Genomic DNA, 20,515 nt, shown 5'->3' on the forward strand with positions numbered 1-20,515 from the left:
ATATATATATTAATTTATAATATTAAATGGCTTTATTCGTGCAGCAGCGGTCCCACAGGGCCCCCCCACCCCACGGAACTCCTCAGTAGCCGGTGACGGCTCTTCAGGTGACGGATCGAGTCGAGGATCACAATTTACTTTTCCCCACTTTTCATTTATTTTTCTGGGGGATAACGAAAGCAACGGGAGCAGCAAGTAAGTGGATCCCCTTCTCCTGTGTGAACCCCCGTGGTCGTGACGTGTGGGGGGGCTTCTTTTGTGTGTGTTATTGTGTGTGTTTGTTACCGTAATGACCGTGTTGTGTTGTGTTGTTCGGCCATGCAGCAGGATAACGCTGCCTAGCTAGAGCTGGGTCACTCGCTAGAAAGCTACGTGCTAGCATAAGCTAAGCTCACTCTGCGGTATAACCTCGAGACAAGTCGGGACAAGACCAGGTCAGTGCCCGGGATGCTTTTTGTTGAACACCGACCAGTTCCACTCCATATTTTTTTCTCCAAAATTCAAATTATTACCAGTACCCTCGGCCAGTGGACCCTGGTTTAGCCGAACTGGAGATGATGGGTTTTGAGGACGGGCTGTGTTATTTTTGTTTCGCCTGTTGTTGCTATAGCTAACGTTAGGGGCTTGCCTAGCTTGTTAGCCTAGCCTGGGCTAGCTGTCTGCTTAGGGATGTAGTGGTAATTGTAACGCGGATAACCTCATGTGTTGTGTTTTTTTTGTGATGTAAGCCTTTCTGAGTTAGCTTGTGGTTTAAATCGCCCTTATAACATATGGTTGCTTGGTGTGTGTGAATAACGCTACACACTAAGCGTTAGCATGGAGGCTAGTCGCGTTAGCTTCCAGCGTCAGTTTCACACACGCTGCTCGCTAATGTCGTATATTTGGATTTCTAAACGTCACAGCTTTGATCTCCACTTGGCCTCTACTTGCTGGAGTTTGTAAATATCAGCTGTGTGTGGCCGTGCGGGCTCCAGTGCTACACAACCGGGTTGTGCTAGCGTGAAGGGGCACGGGGCCTGTGTCCAGCGCCATTTTGTTTTGTCCTCTCCTATAAAAATCTCCTTTTTTTCCTCCTGCGATGTCCCGAAGCCACAGCTCCGCAGCTCGGATGTAGGGACAGGGCACCCAACCCGCCATTACACATCTTTATATAGAGATTCACAGCGGGTTACGTTAAAGGAGCTACATGCTAAGCCAAACTCACATAAGTGAACAGAGATGCGTTATGGAATCCATCGCAGTCCGAGGCCCGGCGCTAGCCCCCTGCTGCCTAGCTAGCACCCCAGCAGAGGAGCCTCAGTCTGCAGCTTGGAACTTATCTTTATTCAATGCCCTCCTTGCATCTGCTGCTTTCACACCATTAATGATTTTACTGCAACATTAGCACGCAGCTAGCCGTGGGGTTGCTTGGTGCCCATCATCACCAGTAGCTGTGCCAGGGTGGCCCCCTTTGTGGTGGACGCTGCTGCTGCAGTAGTGGTTTGGCAGTGGAGCTGCTGGTCCCCAGTTAATCCCCCATATACAACATGAAGCTGATCAACCGTCCCACGACCTAATTTTCTAATCTCATCTGGCTGTTGAGGCACAGTTCTGCTGCTGCTGCCCGGCTGTCCCCATGTGAAGCAGCTCAGCTTCTGCAGAAATGTGTGCAGCTCACACATCAATGCAATGCACATTTGCTTTTTGGTATTAACATTTCATCGTTTTTGATTTGTGGTTTCATGCCCCTTTCCTGGGAGGGCATCACATCCACACGACTGTACTCGCCTCATTTGTTATTTAGATGTACTGGAGTATAATGGAGCGGACACAACTCGGGAGTACATCAATACTTTCTGTGTCCAGATATTAATGTGTGTGGACACGCATCACTACAACACGAGAAGCTGTAACACAGGGCTGTTGTGAGAGAGGTCTTTTGTTGAGCTCTATAGTTCATGTACATACTTCTAGTCAAAGACCGTACACACACACACAAATTGGCCCACATCGTTTCATTACTTCACTCAAAGCCGCTGAATGAAATTGTTATTTGTAGCACAACAATTTTAGATAAATCCTCTCCTCAGTAATTGTGTGTAATGGGATTTGGGTGGAGTTGTGTGTGTGTGTGGGGGGGGGGGGGGGCAGCCAAATTATTCTAAACTGGACAGATGTCAGTGCAGTGTATTTTATTGGTGTGATGAGTTCAAGCCAAAGGCCCTGGTAGTTTCCATGGAGCCAACACTGTCTCAAGGCAAAGCATAGAGGAATATAATTTATAATGTGTTGCCATAGAAACCGCAGCTCAGCTTTTTCCCTTCTATTGTACCATGTTCTCAGTGATGAGGTGTTTAGTCATGCACTGCACTGGGGCTGCTCACATTTAACTGTATTTATAATGACATAATGCTGAATTTGCCCCAGCTACAATAAGCGTAAAGATAACAGGCCTTTTTAAAAGAATGGCCAACAAAATACATGTGAAGCTGTAGGAGAACCATAACTTATTTAGTACAAAAATGCACAAATGTTTGTGCGACTGCCATGATCGCCGCCCGTACAGACTACAATGAGCATTTTACTGTGTGCCTGTAATAATCATGGAATCAGAATGATACAGTTTTAGGTAAACAATGTACATGGGTGTAATAAATGGCTTTGTGCAACAAGTCAGCCCTGTCTACTAAAATAGCCCTTAGGTTGATACCTGGGGACATTAACATAACTATTCAATATACTCCAATGTTTTAATTTCACATGCTGAGTTGCTATTTTGGAAGAAGGCATTCCATTTCAATTTGTGGAAATATAAACAATTCAGTGAGCCACTTTGTACTCATACATGTAACAAATCAAATTCATGTAATGTTTCTGATATTTTGACGAGATTGTCCCACTAACATCACAAGTCAGACCCTATCGATGCCACACCAAAACAAAAAATACTATGGATTGGCTGAGAAAAAAAAAAGAATATAGAGCCAGGATAAAGTTGAACGCAGGTAGTTTACCTAGATGTGCACCATGTGTCCAGGCTAAGTCCTTGCTTCTGCAGCAGCCTGTGTTCAAAGCCATCACAGGCCCTCTGCTGCATATGTCCTCTCTGGCTCTCCTCTGCCTTTCCTGTGTATCTCGTCCATAATTGAATAAAGAAAAACTTACCTGGTTATTTCACCTAGGTTTCAGTTTTACTGAAATGCTGGAGATCATCTTCTGATGCCTCAGTTAAATGTTTTAAATATGCTTGCATTTTAAATAGTTGTGGTGAATAGTGGTTGCAGAATTTCATGTTTCACAGACTCGCCTGTCTTGTGATTCTGTTGTTGAACAGAATATTGTCATTGAATCCTGTGTTCAATATACATTTTTGATGTGTGAGACAATTTCTTTTTTAATGCACACCATACAATCAGCATTTTTACTAAAAATCTCTTCCTCTCCTTCTCTCCCAGTCTCAGGGCTCACCATACTCAATGAGCGGACAGCGCAATGTCAGAGCGCTCTGGGCAAACTGCAAAGGGGAAGGAAGGCAAAACCAAGTATGCGTCTCTCAACCTGTTTGATACATACAAAGGAAAGAGCCTTGAAACACAAAAGCCTGTTGGTGAGTACCTCGGTTCGGTTACATCCAAACTTTCACTGTCACCACATGCATCCAGTGTAATGGTTCAGTGTCTGTCTTTTCCTCAGGGTCTGCCACCAAGTACTGCAACTTTGGGCAGTAGCCTACTGTCTCCCTAATAGCTCTGGTGCTGACTTCTAATAAAGCAAATGCATGATCTGCAGTATCGCTCGACTGCCTGCCAACCCGTTTTTGCTGGTACTAGTAATATTATTCAGGAATCGGGGAGGTTTAACGTCCGTATTTTAAGGCGTTTACACCTGTGTCTTGGAGAAATAAAACACTGTCTGTGAAGCCATACATGAAGGAAAATGCACAGCCTGGAGGGTGACTGGCTCTCGAGCGTTGACATATCAGCTGAGCCTCCGAGCTTCTGGGCCTGACCTGAGACAGAGGCTTACTTGTGGACGCTGTTTGACTTCTGTATATGTTTTATTCAGAAGCTCCCCACGAGATCTAAGCAGCTGTCCCCGTTTCCAAACTACAGACTTCCCCCTCCCACACAGTGAAGCCATGCACCGCTGTGGTTTCTCTAAGCCTCAAAGACGTTCTGATATTCAGTGCAGCTTTACTTTTCAGAATTGGAAGACGCGTTCACATTTTTTGTTCATCAATATCCCAATTATTAGGGCCCGAGCACTGATCAAAGGTCAGGTGAGACCCTATTGAAATTGTAAGGATTATTAGGGCCAGAGCACTGACATCAAAGGTGTCAGGTGAGACCCTATTGAAATTGTATTGGTATAATTACTATCATATATAAATATATATTATTTTATATTATATACTATACATACTGTACTATTTTTATATACTGTCTAACAATAACATTACCATCATATCATCAGTACTATTACCATCATCTTGCCACTGCACCTTATCTACCTATTTATCTTGTTATTATTATTATTATGCTCAAATTTTTACCAAAATTTGCAGAAAGTTAGAAAGTGGTGAAAATGTACGTATTCTGAAGGAATTTTGAATGGGCGTCGCAAAATGGCTCAACGGTGCCCCCCGAGACCCCTGGAACGTGTTCAAATTGACCGGTCTTCACAAAAATCGATATACAGGTGTATCATGACCAGACAAACAAAAAAGTCTTAGGTGCAATTGGAAAAACACAACAGGAAGCCTGCTATTTTGCATTTAGTGGCCATTTTGGACATATTCCACATTTCTACTTTGATGTACTTGTACCAGGGTTTTCATCGGATCAACTTCAAATTGAGAAGAGTGTCATCACAACAAGATGGAGATAAAAACTGACTGACGGATTTTTTTTTAGTCACACGGTGTGTCCGTGACGTGGCGTCAAAGTTTGATTACAAGCCATTAAAACACGATGTTCTGTAACGCGACATACATGGACCATTAATCCTTTGATGCTGAGCCGCAAACAAACAACTCCACTCCTGCAGTGTCAGTCTTCCTAGATCAAAGGAAACTTTATTTTTTTAGGGCCCGAGCACTGACATCAAAGGTGTCAGGTGAGACCCTATTGAAATTGTAAGGATTATTTATTATTAATATTATTCAGGCAAACGAATTGGCTTTTTGAGGGCTTTACCATGCTCAACTTCTTACCAAAATGGCTCAACGGTGCCCCCCGAGACACCCGAGACCCCTGGAACGTGTTCACATTGACCGGTCTTCACAAAAATCGATATACAGGTGTATTTATTATTATTATTATTATTATATATACTGTTGCTGCCATTATTACTATATACTGCTATTATATTGGTATAATTACTATCATATATTATGTTATATTATATACTATATATACTGTACTATTTTTATATACTGTCTAACAATAACATTACCATCATATCATCAGTACTATTACATCATCTTGCCACTGCACCTTATCTACCTATTTATCTTGTTATTATTATTATTATTCAGGCAAATTAATTGGCTTTTTGAGGGCTTTACCATGCTCAACTTCTTACCAAAATTTGCAGAAAGTTAGAAAGTGGTGAAAATTTACGTATTCTGAAGGAATTTTCAATGGGCATCGCAAAATGGCTCAACGGTGCCCCCCGAGACCCCCGGAAGGTGATCACATTGACTGGTCTTCACGAAAATCGATATACAGGTGTATCATGACCAGACAAACAAAAAAGTCATCAGGTGCAATTGGAAAAACACAACAGGAAGCCTGCTATTTTGCATTTAGTGGCCATTTTGGACATATTCAACATTTTTACTTTGATGTACTTGTACCAGGGTTTTCATCGGATCAACTTCAAATTGAGATGAGTGTCATCACAACAAGATGGAGATAAAAACTGACTGACGGATTTTTGGTGACGGACGTGGCGTCAAAATTTGATTACACGCCATTAAAACACGATGTTCTGTAACGGGGACATACATGGACCATGAATCCTTTGATGCTGAGCCGCAAACAAACAACTCCACTCCTGCAGTGTCAGTCTTCCTAGATCAAAGGAAACTTTATGTCTTGCAAAGGTCACGTCTCTTTCTCGTTCTTGATGAAATTTAATTGAAGTGGGCTTGCTGATGGGTGTTAACATCTAGAATTGTTTCTTACTCATTATTCATGCGTCCCTAATTGTATTTTTCAGTGAGGCAAGCTACAAATGCCATTTCTAGTTGCTCTGTACACCAAGTAGATTTGACTTGTGTCAAGTTTCCATCTGTGCTAATGACCTCTTCTCTCCTACCCACGTCAGTTCCCCCCCGCCATGGCTTGCAATCTCTTGGTAAAGTTGCCTCCGCACGGCGTATGCCACCCCCTGCCAACCTGCCCAGTCTGAAGGCAGAGAACAAAGGCAACGACCCAAACGTCTCGCTCGTTCCCAAAGACGGCACAGGATGGGCAAGCAAACAGGAACAAGCAGACCCAAAGAGGTTAGTAATTTGAGTCCAACATCATCTTTAGACTTTCACCTCTTAGAAGTTATCCACACAGTAGGACAGCAGAAGGTTTTCGACCAGTTTTCTCTTCGTTGCTCTCTGCTGTTCTGTTGTTTGTCCCTTTTTCAAATATCTTTTTCTTTCCTTCAGTACCGATGCCTTGTCAGCACCGCAGCCGGAATCGCCGCAGCCTGTGGATTCACAGACACCTGCACCGACCCGCCCGAGAACCCCGCCAGCTTCAGAGGTACCGACAGTCACCGTAACAACAAAAGAAAAACGTTGTAGCATTCATAGCTGACGAGTATCCCAAAGAATATTTTCTTATATTTTTGTTTTTCCCTCCAACTCTCTTTCTCAGGCTCTGGCCCCAGCTTCAACCCAGGCCGTAGGGGCAAGGTCCTGGGCACAGGCCAGTGTTACACTTGGAACACAAGGGGATGGTGAGTCTTCCTTTTTGTGTCTCTCATACCTTTCTTGGATTGAGTTTTTCGTGTTACCTATCTACCTTGAGTGTAAAATCATATTCACCCCGTCTAACCTTATTCTTCTTGTAGGTGGAAGGGTATTAAACCAACAGTCGCCATTCTCTCGCGAGGAATTTCCCACCCTGCAGGCGGCTGGCGACCAGGACAAAGCTGGCAAAGAACAGGGCACTGCAGATCAGTGGTGTGGGCCCGGACCAAACCTCCGCCCCCCGAGTGAGTGTTGCTTGGACTTGATCAGCCAGTCATTTGAAAAGTCGGTGGTGAATTTATTCTATTAAGGCTCATAAGCTATACTGACCACTGTCCTCTTTTGTGTTCACTTTATCCAGACGTTACAAGCTGGCGGGACGGTGGGGGCCGAGCCCTGGGTGGGGAGGGGGCAGCGGAGGGTGGCACTGGTGGGGCTTTGCTGATGGATGGGACCCTTGGGCCACCTAGGAACCCTTCAGGCAACCCCGCCTTGCCTCTGCCCCAGCCCGGTGTGGGGCCTGGGTTCCCCCAATATCGAGGGATCATGCCTCCCTACGTAAGTTTCCTCCTGTTTTCTCTCTTCTTCTGCCCAGAATGTAAAAGAAACGGTATCTGAATTTTGTGCTTCTTTTTTTCTTTCTCTCAAGATGTATCCTCCATATATGCCCTTCCCAGGCCCTTATGGCCCTCAAGGGCCCTACAGGTACCCGCAACCTGGGGAAGGGCCTCCAAGGTATGATTTCAGCTACAATAATTTGTCAAAGTTGTATCTACCTCTTTCACAAGTAGGCCTATTGTCAAAGTGGGAATGAGACGAGGCTCTTCTGAATCTTCATCACATCACTCACAAAGACCCTTCTCCCCTCTTTCAGGTTCGCTCAGCGCCAAGGTGGTCAACGAGAACAAGGTGGAGATGTGGTGAAGCGACCACCCATCCTTAAGCAGGATGACCTGAAGGAGCTTGACGAGCTGGACCACGACGGAGATGAGGGCTGGGCAGGTCAGAAGATGCTAATTAAAGTTTTAACCTCATTTGATAGTATAATGCAACAGAATTAGGAAGAAATAATCATTTTACCCTCATTTAGTTGTGTTTTTCCATATTTGGCATGTCGATTGAACAAATCTACATTTTGCTTATGGGTTTAACATTGTCAGTTGATTTAGAGCACAGTTATAATAAGCTTGTGCTGAAGAGACTTCCACTTTCTTCGTTGTTGTACATGTGCGTCTTTGGCCCCATTACAATCTGATAGTCTAACCATCCCAATGCATTGCAAGTACATTTAGTGCTTGTACATTTTAAATCACCGAGGAGCTGATAATAGTGGTAGTGAGTGCAATTGATCCATTCTTATGTTGCTGTTGTTTTTGCCTATAATGTTTCCTGCCCATACAAACAAACTATTTCCAGGTTTTGCAACCACCTCAGAGGAGGTTCATTTTTATTGAATAAATAAATGCACTAATGCACATCCATGTAGGATGTGTAGTACAATCATGGTTCTGATGTTTTCTTGCCTCTTTTGCTTCATCAGGAGCCCATGAGGAAATTGATTACTCTGCCAAGTTGAAGTTTAGTGATGACGAAGGCGAAGAAGAGGCAGAAGAGGAGGGAACTGAGGGCAAGAACGACCAATGGTATGTGGTATAATTAGAGTGAATACATTCCAAAAATGCGGTTCTGGCTTAAAATGTGGCATATGTCAAGCAGTATTTTCATTTGTTATAAAATATTTTTTCTGTATTTACCTCAGTGAGCTGTCGAGGTCCGAGGAAGGTCCCTCTGCAACCTCTCGATCCTCGGACAGTGGAGGAGACAATGGCCCCCAACCTCCCTCCGGCAAGCCAGGAAGGGCCGAGGAGGGAGGCAGTGGCTACGGTGGCCAGGGAGCGCCCTCCAACTACCAGGTAGTGTGTTGAAAACTAGTATAAAAGGTGTTGTCTAGACAGACTCACGCTCTGTCAAGTAGAAAGTTGAATCTTGTCAACTCAGCTTATTTGTGGGAAGACATTTGTGTGTGTGTGTGTTTTGTCAGTGTAGATAATTGTGGTGGAACATGGCTAATAGTGTCTGCCTGTATATAGGGGCGCAGGCCTGGATTGGGTGGTCTCCGGGAGCAGCCCTCCCCCCCACCTGGGCCGCTCCTCGGACAAGGGCCCTACTCCTTTTACCGACAGGTAGACATCCGGACAGGGCCTCATAGACAAATCATTTATATCATTATCTCATCCACCGCCCACAAAGTCTAGTAGAATCGTCATCTTTAGGTTTACGTTCTCTTTTTGCGTTTGAGTTTTACTTCAGTAGGTGTTATCATTCGACTGCATTTTCCTCAACAAGATTGTATTTGTCTCATCTAACCTTGAGTTGAATACGTTTAATTGAACATCATGTATTGTCTAAATGTTCAGGACCGGACCCAAAACCACGGTGCTCCTGTAGGCCTTGGGAAACCTGGCACCACCCAGCATCAGCCTGCAGCAGGGGGCCCGACTCCTCCTTCCCAGCCATCCGCCCAGGGCGAGGATGAAGATGAGACATGGCGTCAGCGCAGAAAGCAGTCCTCCTCTGAGATCTCTGCTGCTGTAGAGCGAGCACGTCGCCGACGTGATGAGGAAGAGCGTAGGATGGAGGAAGAGAGACGTGCAGCCTGTGCCGAGAAGCTTAAGAGGCTGGATGAGAAGCAGCAACAGCAGCAAGGAAGCAACACGGGAGGTGGTGGTAGCAGCAGTCAAACCCCCAGCCTTGATGAAAACTCAACCGCTGCCACAGCAGGCAGCCCATGTCCATCTATTTCAGCATCTGCCTCCTCCCCCAACATCAGCCAGCCACCGTCCCCTTGTGTGGACCCTGAGGAGGCTCCAGTGCTGGTTGTCCAACCAGTGTCCAGTCCCGGAGTCGGTGAGAGACAGCGAGCCAGCAGCAACAGCAGCTATGACTCCAATGCAGGTGAATTACGCAAGCACACTTGATCAATGATGCTTTCTTAACACCAGTTGTGCTTGACAAGGTATCATGACCCTTGATTCAAACTCACAACCTTTTTTTTCTTTGTTTAGATGCACAACCGTGTCCACAGCCAGCTGTGTCACAGCCTCAGCAGCCCACACTGGACGTACCTTTGCCAGTAGAGAGTAAGGAAGAGAGCATTGGTGTTCCTCACATTCGTGCAGGAACTGGAAGTGAAAGAGGAATTGACCCAGTGAAGATTGAGAATACCGGAGGGACAGCAGGTCGTCAAGCTGGTGGTCCTACTGGTCAGGGTTACTCAAAGTACCAGAAGTCTCTTCCACCTCGATTTCAGAGGCAGCAGCAGGTTGGGATTTGTACCTACAACACATCAGTTGTTGAATTCGACATTATTTGGTTTAAATGTTGTATTGAGGTAGATAAAGGAGCTATGTATGTGGTCACCTGTGCTCCCGACCTTTAAATCTATGTTTTTCTCTTTAGGAACAGCTCCTGAAGCAGCAGCAGCAGTGGCAGCAGCAGCAGCAGCATAGCCAGGCGTCACAAAGCCAGCTGTCTCCTCAGCCGCAGCCTCCACAGGGTCCTTCACCAGGTTCAACTCCGCAGCCAGGACCTGGACCCAAGCAGGGTGGACCCATGTATCAGCCCACCAATATGGTTCGACCTCCACCCCTGCCAATGAATTTTGACCCTCGGTGGATGATGATGCCATATATGGACCCACGCATGATGCAGGGTCGCCCTCCACCCATGGACTACTATTCAGCGGGCATGCATCCATCTGGTCAGTAGAAGTGGCATTATCACTTTGAAATAAAATAATGTTTTGAGATAAAAACAATTTAAACTTGGTGATTGAAAAATTTAATATTATTGATGAATTCCACATTAACATAATTTAGATCAAACATATAATGTGTAAAATATCTGTTTATATATATATATATATATATATATTCATTACAAAAAACCTCCTTCACTGTCACAGGGCTCATTGCGCGGGAGCGGTCTGATTCAGGGGGATCTGGTTCAGAACCCTTTGACAGGCAACAGCAGCATCCAGGGCACCCTCACCGGGGGACCCCCCCTATGGATCCCAAACTGGCCTGGGGGCCAGAGGTATTCCCTGGCGCAGTGGAAGGTCGTGGGCTAACCTCCCCACTGAGGCAGAAGCAGGCTTTGGAGGAAGATGATGTGGCCAAAGGTCCCAGGTATGAAAACACAAACTTGCTGCAATTATATATTGGGTAAAACCATAGTTTTAAAGTATAAGAGGAAAACTGTTTTCAGTTGAACTTGAATTTATTAGATTTTTTTTGTTGTCTTTTTTTGTCGTAGGAGTGACACTCCTCCGCACCGCATACGAGAGGGTGGGTTGGGACCCATCCAGCAGCCCAGCTCCAACTCTGGGACATCCAATCAGACTCCTCCTCCTGTCAGCGCTCAAGTGGGCAACCAAGGAGGCAGCCACCATCCTCATCACTACATGGGTGCCCGGGGCAATTATAGCAACTTTGCTGACCAGGGTGCAAGGATTCCTCCCCACCAACAGCAACAGAGGGCGAGTGAGAGGGGAAGCCAGCCACATGGCTTCACCCACCAGGATGAGGGGCATCACCGTGGATCTCAGCAGGGATGGGGAGCCCAACACCCGCATTATGATCGCAATGGTCGTGCAGACCTCCCTCCTGTTGAAAGCAACTCTCACCTCCACCACCATCACGGCCACCACCCTCAGCAGCCTCACTTCCCCCTCAACCCCCATAAGCTTGAGAGCAACCGTGACCGGGTTGTTGAGACCACTGCTAAGAAAACGGACTCATCTCCCCCTCTCCAACAACCTTCCATCTCATCTTCCTGCTCTTCTTCATCTTCCTCCACTTCTGTAAGGGAAGATGGGAGTGTGAAAGCTGCTCTGCATCATCACCCATCTCAGAGAGAGGGTGAGGCTGGCATCGGGCACAGTCTTAGTGAAAGAAGCAACAGTGGTAATGCTGGTAGTAGCAGCCATGTGAAACAGGAGAAATCAGGCCCAGCATATGCTCCTCATTCCTCAGTGGCCTCCAGTTCACCTCCTGCTCATCACGGCAGTCATACGCAGCAGCACCACCAGCAGCACCAGCAGCAGCAGCAACACCACCACCAGCAGCAGCAGCAGCAGCACCATCCACATCCTAAAGCAAACCAAAGAGGGGGACGAGAGCATAAGACAGAGACCCAGTGGGGACCACGGCCAGGTGGCGGCAGTATGGGTGGGGGCTCCAATCATGGCAGGAGGGCCAATCATGCGGGAGGTGGGAACCACTCCCGTGGAGGGGACGACTCCTCCCACATTCCCTCAGACCACAAATCCTCCAATCAGACAGGGGGCAACAAGAGAGCTGGCCCCATCAAGAAGCCGGTGCTGAAAGAAACCAAGAGAGAGGGAGGGGAAGTTGATGGAGGAGAAAAAACAAACCCAGGCTTTACGAAAGATAAAGAGCAAGATGGCGGACAACTGTCCTCCATTAAGCAGGAAGCCTCCCAGAACACATCAGCTTCCTCTAAGGACGAGACTGTCCAAACAGCCAAACCCAGGAATGTAGGAAAAGAACGATCCACAGGAGGAGGTGGAGGAGGGTCGGGCAGAGGGCCCAAAGATGCAGATATCAACTCCTCAGGATTTTCAGGGTCTTCAAGAAGGGACAGAGACCGCTCCTTTGAACAAGGAGGAAACGCCCCCCATCACCATGGAATTCCTGCTAAAGGCAACAGAGCTGGTCGCGGACGAGGGGGAGAGTTCTACGGGCGTGGACGTGGTTTCCGTGGCACCTACACGGCCAGTGCTGGGCCCACTGCTGCCAGTCGTGGAAGAATGAGCGGCAGGAGCGGCAGAGACTACCGCCCATCTGTTGGTGGTGGCGGCCACCACCAGGAGTCCAAGGGTGAGGGGCCTGGTGGCAGGCATGGTCAGGATCGTTCCCACCATAATCCAGCCAGGGCCAGGAACCGTAGTGAAACACGGAGTGAGGGTTCAGAGTATGAGGAAATCCCAAAGAGGCGGAGGGAGCGAGGTTCAGAGACTGGCAGTGAGAGTGGTGCAAGTGAACACGGTCACTCAGACAAGGACGAACACCAGAAACCCAGCACCAAGAATGGCTCCAATAAGGCCAACACCCCTGGAAGCGGCCCCATGTCATCTGCACCCCCCAGAGGTTCACAGGCCCGGGTCTTCACCCCCAGGGGTGTACCCTCTAGGAGGGGCAGGGGTGGAGGTAGTGGAGGAGGAAACATCTACAGAGGTAGTGGCAATGTTGGAGGACCACCAGGAGGACACAGAGTTGGACACAGCACGGGTTCTCATGGTGGGTCTTCAAAGCCATCAGCTCCAGGCCGGAAACAGCAAGGTCCGCCGCAAAGCTCTGGGCCCAAAGACCTGGGCCGGGGAGGAAATGGTGGAGAAAAGAAGGACAAGATAGCTGATGCAAGTCAAGCTCAAACTCAGGGGACCAATCCCCCTCAGCCATCTTTACCTGCCACAACTCCTGCCACATTAAGTTCCGCTGAAAATGGAGGGGTTGTGGCTCCACAAGCTTCAACCAACCCTACATCAAACCCTGGTGGGCCAAATGCGCTCCCTCCTCCTGATAACCGTGGGTTCCCTCCCAGTGGGTTTGAGCGACCCCCTAGACGCCGCCGTCATGGTCGCTCACAGCATCAGCAGGACAAGCCGCCTCGCTTCCGGAAACTGAAGGAGCGAGAGAATGCTGCACGAATCAACGGAGGAGTTGGGGTCATCGGTGGTGGAAGGCCCTCATCGCCTTCCCTGAATTCAGTTCAGGACAGTAATGGAGCCCCTGTCTCAGCTCCCATAACGGGCAATTCCCAAAATGCTAACCACAATGCCACAGTAACACCCAACAATAACAGTGGTGGAGGGCATATTGGTAATTCAAACAGTCACCACCATCACCACTACAACCAGGGCAATGCTGGCACAACCCACCCCCAGCACCACCACAGCCATGGAGCAAAGTCCCCTGACTTCACCAACCAGAACTCCGACCAGGCCAACGAGGAGTGGGAGACCGCCTCCGAGAGCAGCGACTTCACCGAGTTCAGAGACAGGGAGGGAGGAGGAGGGAAGTCATTTTCCTCTCACCATCACCACCACATGGGAAGGGGAGGAGGGGGCAGCGGAGGAGGAGCTGTGGTCGATCGAGATATGGCGGGAAAAGAGCCTGCAGCGAATAAAAGAAGCTTCTCCAGCCAGCGTCCTGGCATGGAGCGACAGAACCGGAGGGTCAACCCTGGAGGTGGAGGAGGCGGCGGCAGAGGCCCACGTGGCCCACCTGGTGGCGGTGGAGGAGGCGGGCCTGGTAACGGAGGTGGCAACCGCGGGGAGAGGCGCGGCAACTGGCCCTCCCCGAAAAATAGGAAATGATGGATTAATTCAAAACATTTCAGACGTATCCCACCCACCTTGAAACCCACCATCCTACATCCCGAACCCTTTTGATCATTATTTGATGGTTTATCTGTTGGCTTCCCTAAACACATTAGTGTATTGTACAGTACATGGAGATGGTATTCACCTTCACTTTAGCTGCCCTCCACCTTCCCCTGTCATCTCTTTTCCTTTTGCATCAATCAACTATTTACCGTCCGTTATTGTAAATTTCTCCGTTTCTTCCGTCTTGCCCCCCCCAACCCCCCATCCCTCCCTCAAGAGTCTCACCGAAGTTGGATTTAATGAGCATGAGGTTCTGAGATGGAGGTGCATGTCGTTTTGACAAAAGACGTTCACACTGATCTCCACACATACTCACATAAACAAGCACAAATATGACATCGTAAAAACAAAATAAAAAAACATGGAACACATGCAGTCCTGTGGGTGCAAAAAGAAAATGTGGGATTAAATTGGCAAAATGGATTCGGAACAGGCTAATTTTTATATTTATGTACATGTGTGTATTTCTACCACACTTTGGCCTTGGGTGGTATTTGGTAGTGCAGTCCTGCATCACTTGCCTCACAAAGGGAAAGAGTGCAGCTTCACCTTTTAAGAACAATGTACCATAAGAGGTTTCGTTTCCGAGTATTTTTTTTTTTCCCCTTTGTCCTCGTGTCGGTCGAGCTTCAACCTCTGGCAAACGGCAGGGGTGTGTGTTTTTTCTTCAGCAAAGCAGGTCATTAAAAAAAACCTTTTTACAAAATTCCCCTATTCCTCCTCTGGGAGACTTTTTGGTCTCCTGTAAAGTATGTCTGATTACTGTGATAAGACCCATGAATAACTACTGCTCAGTGCTCACTTACACCTGTATTGATTTGTCTATAATATCTATGTCTCTGCTGCTTGTTCAAAAAAGATGGTGTGAATTATTTTCCCCCTTCAAGTTTTTGACCTGCTCTCATATTTCATTAGCTGTTATTGGTGGGTCCGTTTTTTTTGGGTGGGACTTTTTTTTTCGGGGCCTCATCGTAGCATCGTCCCAGCCTGCAGAATTTCTGCGTCTGCAAAAGTCAACCTCTCCCCCCCAGGGAAATGGTTTTACTCTCTCTCATTCATGAGTTTTGTTTAACCTGTGAAGACTATTAACAGTGTGATGGCTTTGTTTTAACAACCATTATTTCCTCAGTAACTTACATTTTTTTTATGGAAACAGTTATTTCCCCCTTTCTTAGTTTAATATCTGATCTTTTCAGGGGGCGAAATGAGTTTAATGAAAATGTAGGTCCTGATAGAATACATTAAAAAAAGTTTGACTTTTCATGAATTTGTTTTTGCTTCAGTAGATAATTGATCATGTTCTAATAAGCACTCCTTAGTATAAAAAAAAAAAAATCCATGGTTGCTGGGTTTTTTTCCTCCTTTTTCTTTGTGTTTAATGTTTTTGGGCAAGTTACATGTGATGCAACAAGACAGGTACTCTGTCTGGGCCCAGAGTACAGAGCCAAGCTGAGTATTGTACTTTTACAACCCCCTCTGCTCGTGCCCGGTCGCACTCTCTGTGCTTAAGTGGAGACTCCTCACATCAAGGAGGAAGACTACCTTGTCTGTGGAAGTATTTTTCGAAGTGTGTGTTCTCGGGATTTCTGTCTCAGTACACGGTGGCAACCAGTAGCTCAGACCAATTGAATTCAGGACTTTGCTGAAAGGGCGACCTACGTGTCACCTTCTGCTGTTCACCACACTGTTTTCAAAGAAAAATTGCCAACCTGGAGTGTTGAGGGAATATTGGATTGATGTAGGATTACACGTGTAAACATAGTTTGCATCACACATAAAAGACGTAAAATGGCAAAAAAAAGAAAGACCGGAGACAACATTCAAGGTGTAATAAATCAATAACTCATCTGTACCAATTCTATACACTGCTGTAAGTTGGGGTTTGTTTGTTTACTGACAACAGTTTAGAGGTCGTCTCTGGGATGTTGTGAGTTGGGCATTTGATGATATGTGTGCGCGTGCTAGTGTGTATGTGTGTGGCATGTGCGCGGCATGTGTGCATTTTCCAGTGTCTGTGTAATTACTCGGGATGGGGTGGGGACCAGAGGGTTAACATGAATGGCAAGCACTTTCTGCCTTGTTTGCCCCCACTTGATTTGGCCAATATTATTAAGATATTCTGCCGTTTCTTAAATACATCCACATATATATACATTCAGCTGTGTGTATATGTTCATCCAAATGAAAAACACGCAGTAGAGAACTTCACCAGTTTTTTGTAGAATTTAAGCACATTCTTCAGCAGGCAAGTGAAGTTGGACATATTTTATTTTTCACTATGACTTCTAAGCATGAACACACACCCATGGGTGCAGCTTGCCTTGCCTGTTACTGGTTTATACATTGATAGCTGTACACTTAACACTGGCTCAAAGAGTCCTTCATCCCTCCTTAACTCTTAATGTTGATGTGCGCATTATTGTATGTTCCCATGTTAAAAGAAAACAAAAGTAGTGTATTCCAGAAAGATTACTCAAAGATTGTACTTTGTTTCCAGCATTACCAAGGTACCTGGAGTGGTTCAAACTGTTTTTAGCATTTATGGTTTTATTAATGGAACTGTAATATACACACATGTATGTATATTGGTATGTATCTAAGTTTGTCTACCCCAACTTACATTCCCACAAACAAATGTTGCCATTTTTAGTTCAAGGGAGCAATGTACAAGCAGAGAAGTGTCTTATTATAATAAAGTTATACAGAGAAGGCAATGTTAAATAAACTACTTTTGATTTAATGGAAAATGTAATTTGCACGTCTCATTCTTCTCCAGCAGGTGAAGTAGAACATTGTGAACTTTTAGCACTGCATGTTTTCACTTGTCACAGCAGGTCTAGAAACAAGTTCAACTTATATATACGGTTTAATTCTTTGTAGGTGTAAACCAGGTGGAGTCAGTGGCACACCTACGTATAACGACCTATGATTAACGTTAATTGGGTGATACCTTTATTTGACCAAATGTTTTCAAGTGAAGAAATCTATTGAGCTTTGTCCTCACATTTATCTTTTAAAGTAAATACAATGTAGCTGCAACAAAACAAGTGTTACTAATTGATCTTTCTGATTGTCTTCCAGATAAATCCATTCAGTGTTTTGGCTATAAAATGGTGAAAGATTCCTGTAAAGATTTCCAACAGCCCAATGTAATGTCTTTAAATGTCTAAGCAACAGACTGAACCTGTTCAGTTTTCGTTATTTTTAGCCAAATGAATAGCATCAAATCCTTACATTTATATTCAGGGTATCCGCGGGGTCTTGAAAAGTATTAAAAGTTGATATATAAATTTAGGGAAAATCAAGACCCTTAAAAAGTCTTGAATCTTTTTCAAATTCAAGACTCTTGTGTAGCTGATGGTTTTTTCCTCTTTTACTGTCAGGCCTCAGCCGAAGAATGACACGAGAGACGGTTATTGAATCGGGACATCGCAACCGTTTATTTCCTTCACACTTCAAAACAAGAGTCCCAACCAACACCTTGCTTATAGCAGGAACTACACAGACAACGTCTGTCAGAGCGCGAGACCGTAGCGCTTGTCGCTGTTGAATCTTCCATGTAGAGGACAGCTAGCTTCAAATAGTGCGCTTTTTTGAAGTTGTGCTATTTTATAATAAAACCAGTTTTCATCTGAGAATAAACGTCTGTTTTCAGCTGTCTTTTAGTCAGTTTTTTTTGAGAAGTCATGGAAATTTGTTTTAAATGCACATCCAAACTATTCCATCTGTCAGACATGAGCATTATTATTATTGTAGGTTACATATAAATTTATATAAAATATAAAATAAAGCTTTAAATTAACTTTTACAGTTTATTCTGCAATTAATTCACCTTGTATACGTGAAACATGTGTGGGACGGTGACTTGCAGGAATAATTTCTCTGCACAAGAGAGCTCCCTAATACTACGACTGCAGAAGACATTTTCAGCTCCGTGGACTTGTATTTTAGTTCAGTGGGACATGTGCGTCGGTATCACAACTGAAAGCGCTGCCTGCTCGAAGGAAAAAAAACCTTGGGGGTTGTGAGGAGAATACTTGAGAAGTCGCAGAATGCAACTTGGAACTATTGTTTTTTGCACGAAATTAAATCAAAACACAAAAACTCAAAGAAACAAACTGAAAACATGTGACGTGTCACGACATTTCGACCCTCTTGGGTCTTCTTCAGGTCTTATTAGGCATGTTAAAAAGCTAAATATTTCTATCTTGAGCTGTGAGGTCCTTCCACTACAACCCCCCGAGTAAGAGTGAGTGAGGAGGCCTTGATATAACATAATATCCCATATGACATGACTGTGCTGGGTGTAGAATGAAATGATCCCCAGCATTGACATCTCACTGTGGAGTTAGTTGTAGCCTATATGCCTTTGTTGGACCAAACATTCTCTAGTCAGGAATGATCCTTAGTAAACATACTCTGTATTTTCTCCGAAGGGTTAAGGTTATACGTAAACGCAACACGGGAACAGCACATCTCGCGAGTAGCTGCGTTTATTTGTAAACTGTTTTCCCGCCAGAAGTCAGATCTTTCAAAATGTCAGAGCCACCACCAGGAGTCCAAGGGTGAGGGGCCTGGTGGCAGGCACTGTCAGGATCGTTCCCACCATAATCCAGCCAGGGCCAGGAACCGAAGTGAAACACGGACTGAGGGTTCAGAGTATGAGGAAATCCCAAAGAGACGGAGGGTGCGAGGTTCAGAGACTGGCAGTGAGAATGGTGCAAGTGAACACGGTCGCTCAGACAAGGACGACAACCAGAAACCCAGCACGAAGAATGTCTCCAATAGGTCTTATTAGGCATGTTAAAAAGCTAAATATTTCTATCTTGAGCTGTGAGGTCCTTCCACTACAACGTTCGGAGCAAGAGTGAGTGAGGAGGCTGAAGGCTCCAGTATGCTTCTACGTTTCCGTTTCTCGGAGAGGGTTGCACGGAGAGCGGAGAGTCTTTTTGATTTTTACCTCTCCGACGACTGTACGTTGAAAACAATTCACCGCCAAACCCATAGGTAGCGCAACGGAAGACGAGCTCAGAGAAGCCTACCCCATTTCTCGGAAGAAGAAGTCCACGTGTGTTTGTTTACCTCTGTTGGCTGGCCTCCCACACACTGAACCATGGCAACTAAAAGAACTAAATAAAGTGACACCCAGCGGGTCAAAATGCTGTTGTTATCGTTTCTTAGCGCAGCGGTTCCCAGGTCTTGTTTCCGAACTGTGTTGCTGATTCCACAGCTTGAATCTGCTTGAGGCTACACGGAGCTAGCTAGCTCCCCTCCCAGCTAGCTCCCCCCAGCATCCACACACAGTCAGCAGGGACTCCCGACACTAACTACTACTATTCAGTGTTTGCTTCTAACCTGACGGTATTATAGAAACAGTGTCATGATAGTAGTGGAATTAAAGTCGTGACGGCGGGTTTTTGCACCGTTACCACCGCAGTTAGCATGGTGGCTAGCCCGCTAGCCTAGCACGCTAGCGCCGTTATGAAAGCTCGTTATAACCGTATGTGACCGTGCACACATGCCGTCAGTGCTCTAACGAGCCACCGTCAGCCGGACAACTCCTCTGGCTTAACACACGCGTCACATTAATCGTAGAATCATAGTTGTGTTTGGGTTTTTGGGACAGGGAAGGAAGCAGGAAGTTTGAGGTCCGGAAATGTGAAATACGGAAATGATGTCATACGGAAATGATGTCGTTCGCGGACCAATCACAGCCAAGGTCTGTCCGTTGGGTCTCCGAGATAAACACAGACAGTTAGAAAAATCAGAGGTGCACGAAAAGCTCTCCGAGGCGCTCGGAGAGGGCGTTCCATGACGGATAGGGCGGTCTTATCTATCCGTTTTAGAAAAGAAGTAGAGGCATAAATTGGCCTTGAGGGCTCCTCTATTTATAGGCTGCCTCTCACAGACTCCTCCCCCTTGTCTATTACACTGTGATCCTTTAATTCTATAACTGAATTAAAATAAACGTATTTATATATATTATCATTCATGATACCGTGTTTCTATGAATATATTTTATTGCATGTAGTGATATATTTATGTATTTATATTCTATTTAAAATAAAATTGTGACTTTGAACGAATTTCGTATATCG

General features: G+C 45.8%; 1 protein-coding gene across 2 annotated transcripts; it reads left to right on the top strand.

Annotated features, from left to right (window-relative positions):
• The first annotated feature begins 102 nt into the window (after window positions 1-102).
• prrc2a (proline-rich coiled-coil 2A) lies at window positions 103-14,624 on the top strand. 2 transcript variants are annotated; one of them, XM_061093416.1, is made up of 16 exons: window positions 103-195; window positions 3,435-3,586; window positions 6,310-6,487; window positions 6,644-6,740; window positions 6,855-6,936; window positions 7,051-7,194; window positions 7,311-7,507; window positions 7,599-7,684; window positions 7,824-7,951; window positions 8,490-8,592; window positions 8,709-8,862; window positions 9,367-9,904; window positions 10,015-10,271; window positions 10,409-10,709; window positions 10,914-11,136; window positions 11,264-14,624. In XM_061093416.1, the coding sequence occupies exons 2-16, from the start codon at window positions 3,472-3,474 to the stop codon at window positions 14,346-14,348; spliced, it is 5,688 nt and encodes a 1,895-aa protein (XP_060949399.1). In that variant the 5' UTR covers window positions 103-195; window positions 3,435-3,471; the 3' UTR covers window positions 14,349-14,624. The 2 variants fall into 2 exon arrangements, with proteins under 2 accessions (XP_060949399.1, XP_060949397.1); XM_061093414.1 differs by lacking the exon at window positions 103-195 and adding an exon at window positions 375-434.
• The last annotated feature ends 5,891 nt before the right edge of the window (window positions 14,625-20,515 follow it).

The sequence above is a fragment of the Limanda limanda genome, chromosome 19 (genome assembly GCF_963576545.1).
Source record: "Limanda limanda chromosome 19, fLimLim1.1, whole genome shotgun sequence".
In the NCBI taxonomy this organism is placed as follows: domain Eukaryota; kingdom Metazoa; phylum Chordata; class Actinopteri; order Pleuronectiformes; family Pleuronectidae; genus Limanda; species Limanda limanda.

What these genes read in the sequence shown, in the direction of transcription:
- prrc2a (XM_061093416.1), top strand. Translation starts at nt 3,472, where the DNA reads ATGTCAGAGCGCTCTGGGCAAACTGCAAAGGGGAAGGAAGGCAAAACC. An exon ending in ACTTGGAACACAAGGGGATG is followed by an intron (nt 6,937 to 7,050) that starts GTGAGTCTTCCT and finishes TTCTTCTTGTAG; the next exon opens with GTGGAAGGGTATTAAACCAA. An exon ending in GATGTGGCCAAAGGTCCCAG is followed by an intron (nt 11,137 to 11,263) that starts GTATGAAAACAC and finishes TTTTTGTCGTAG; the next exon opens with GAGTGACACTCCTCCGCACC.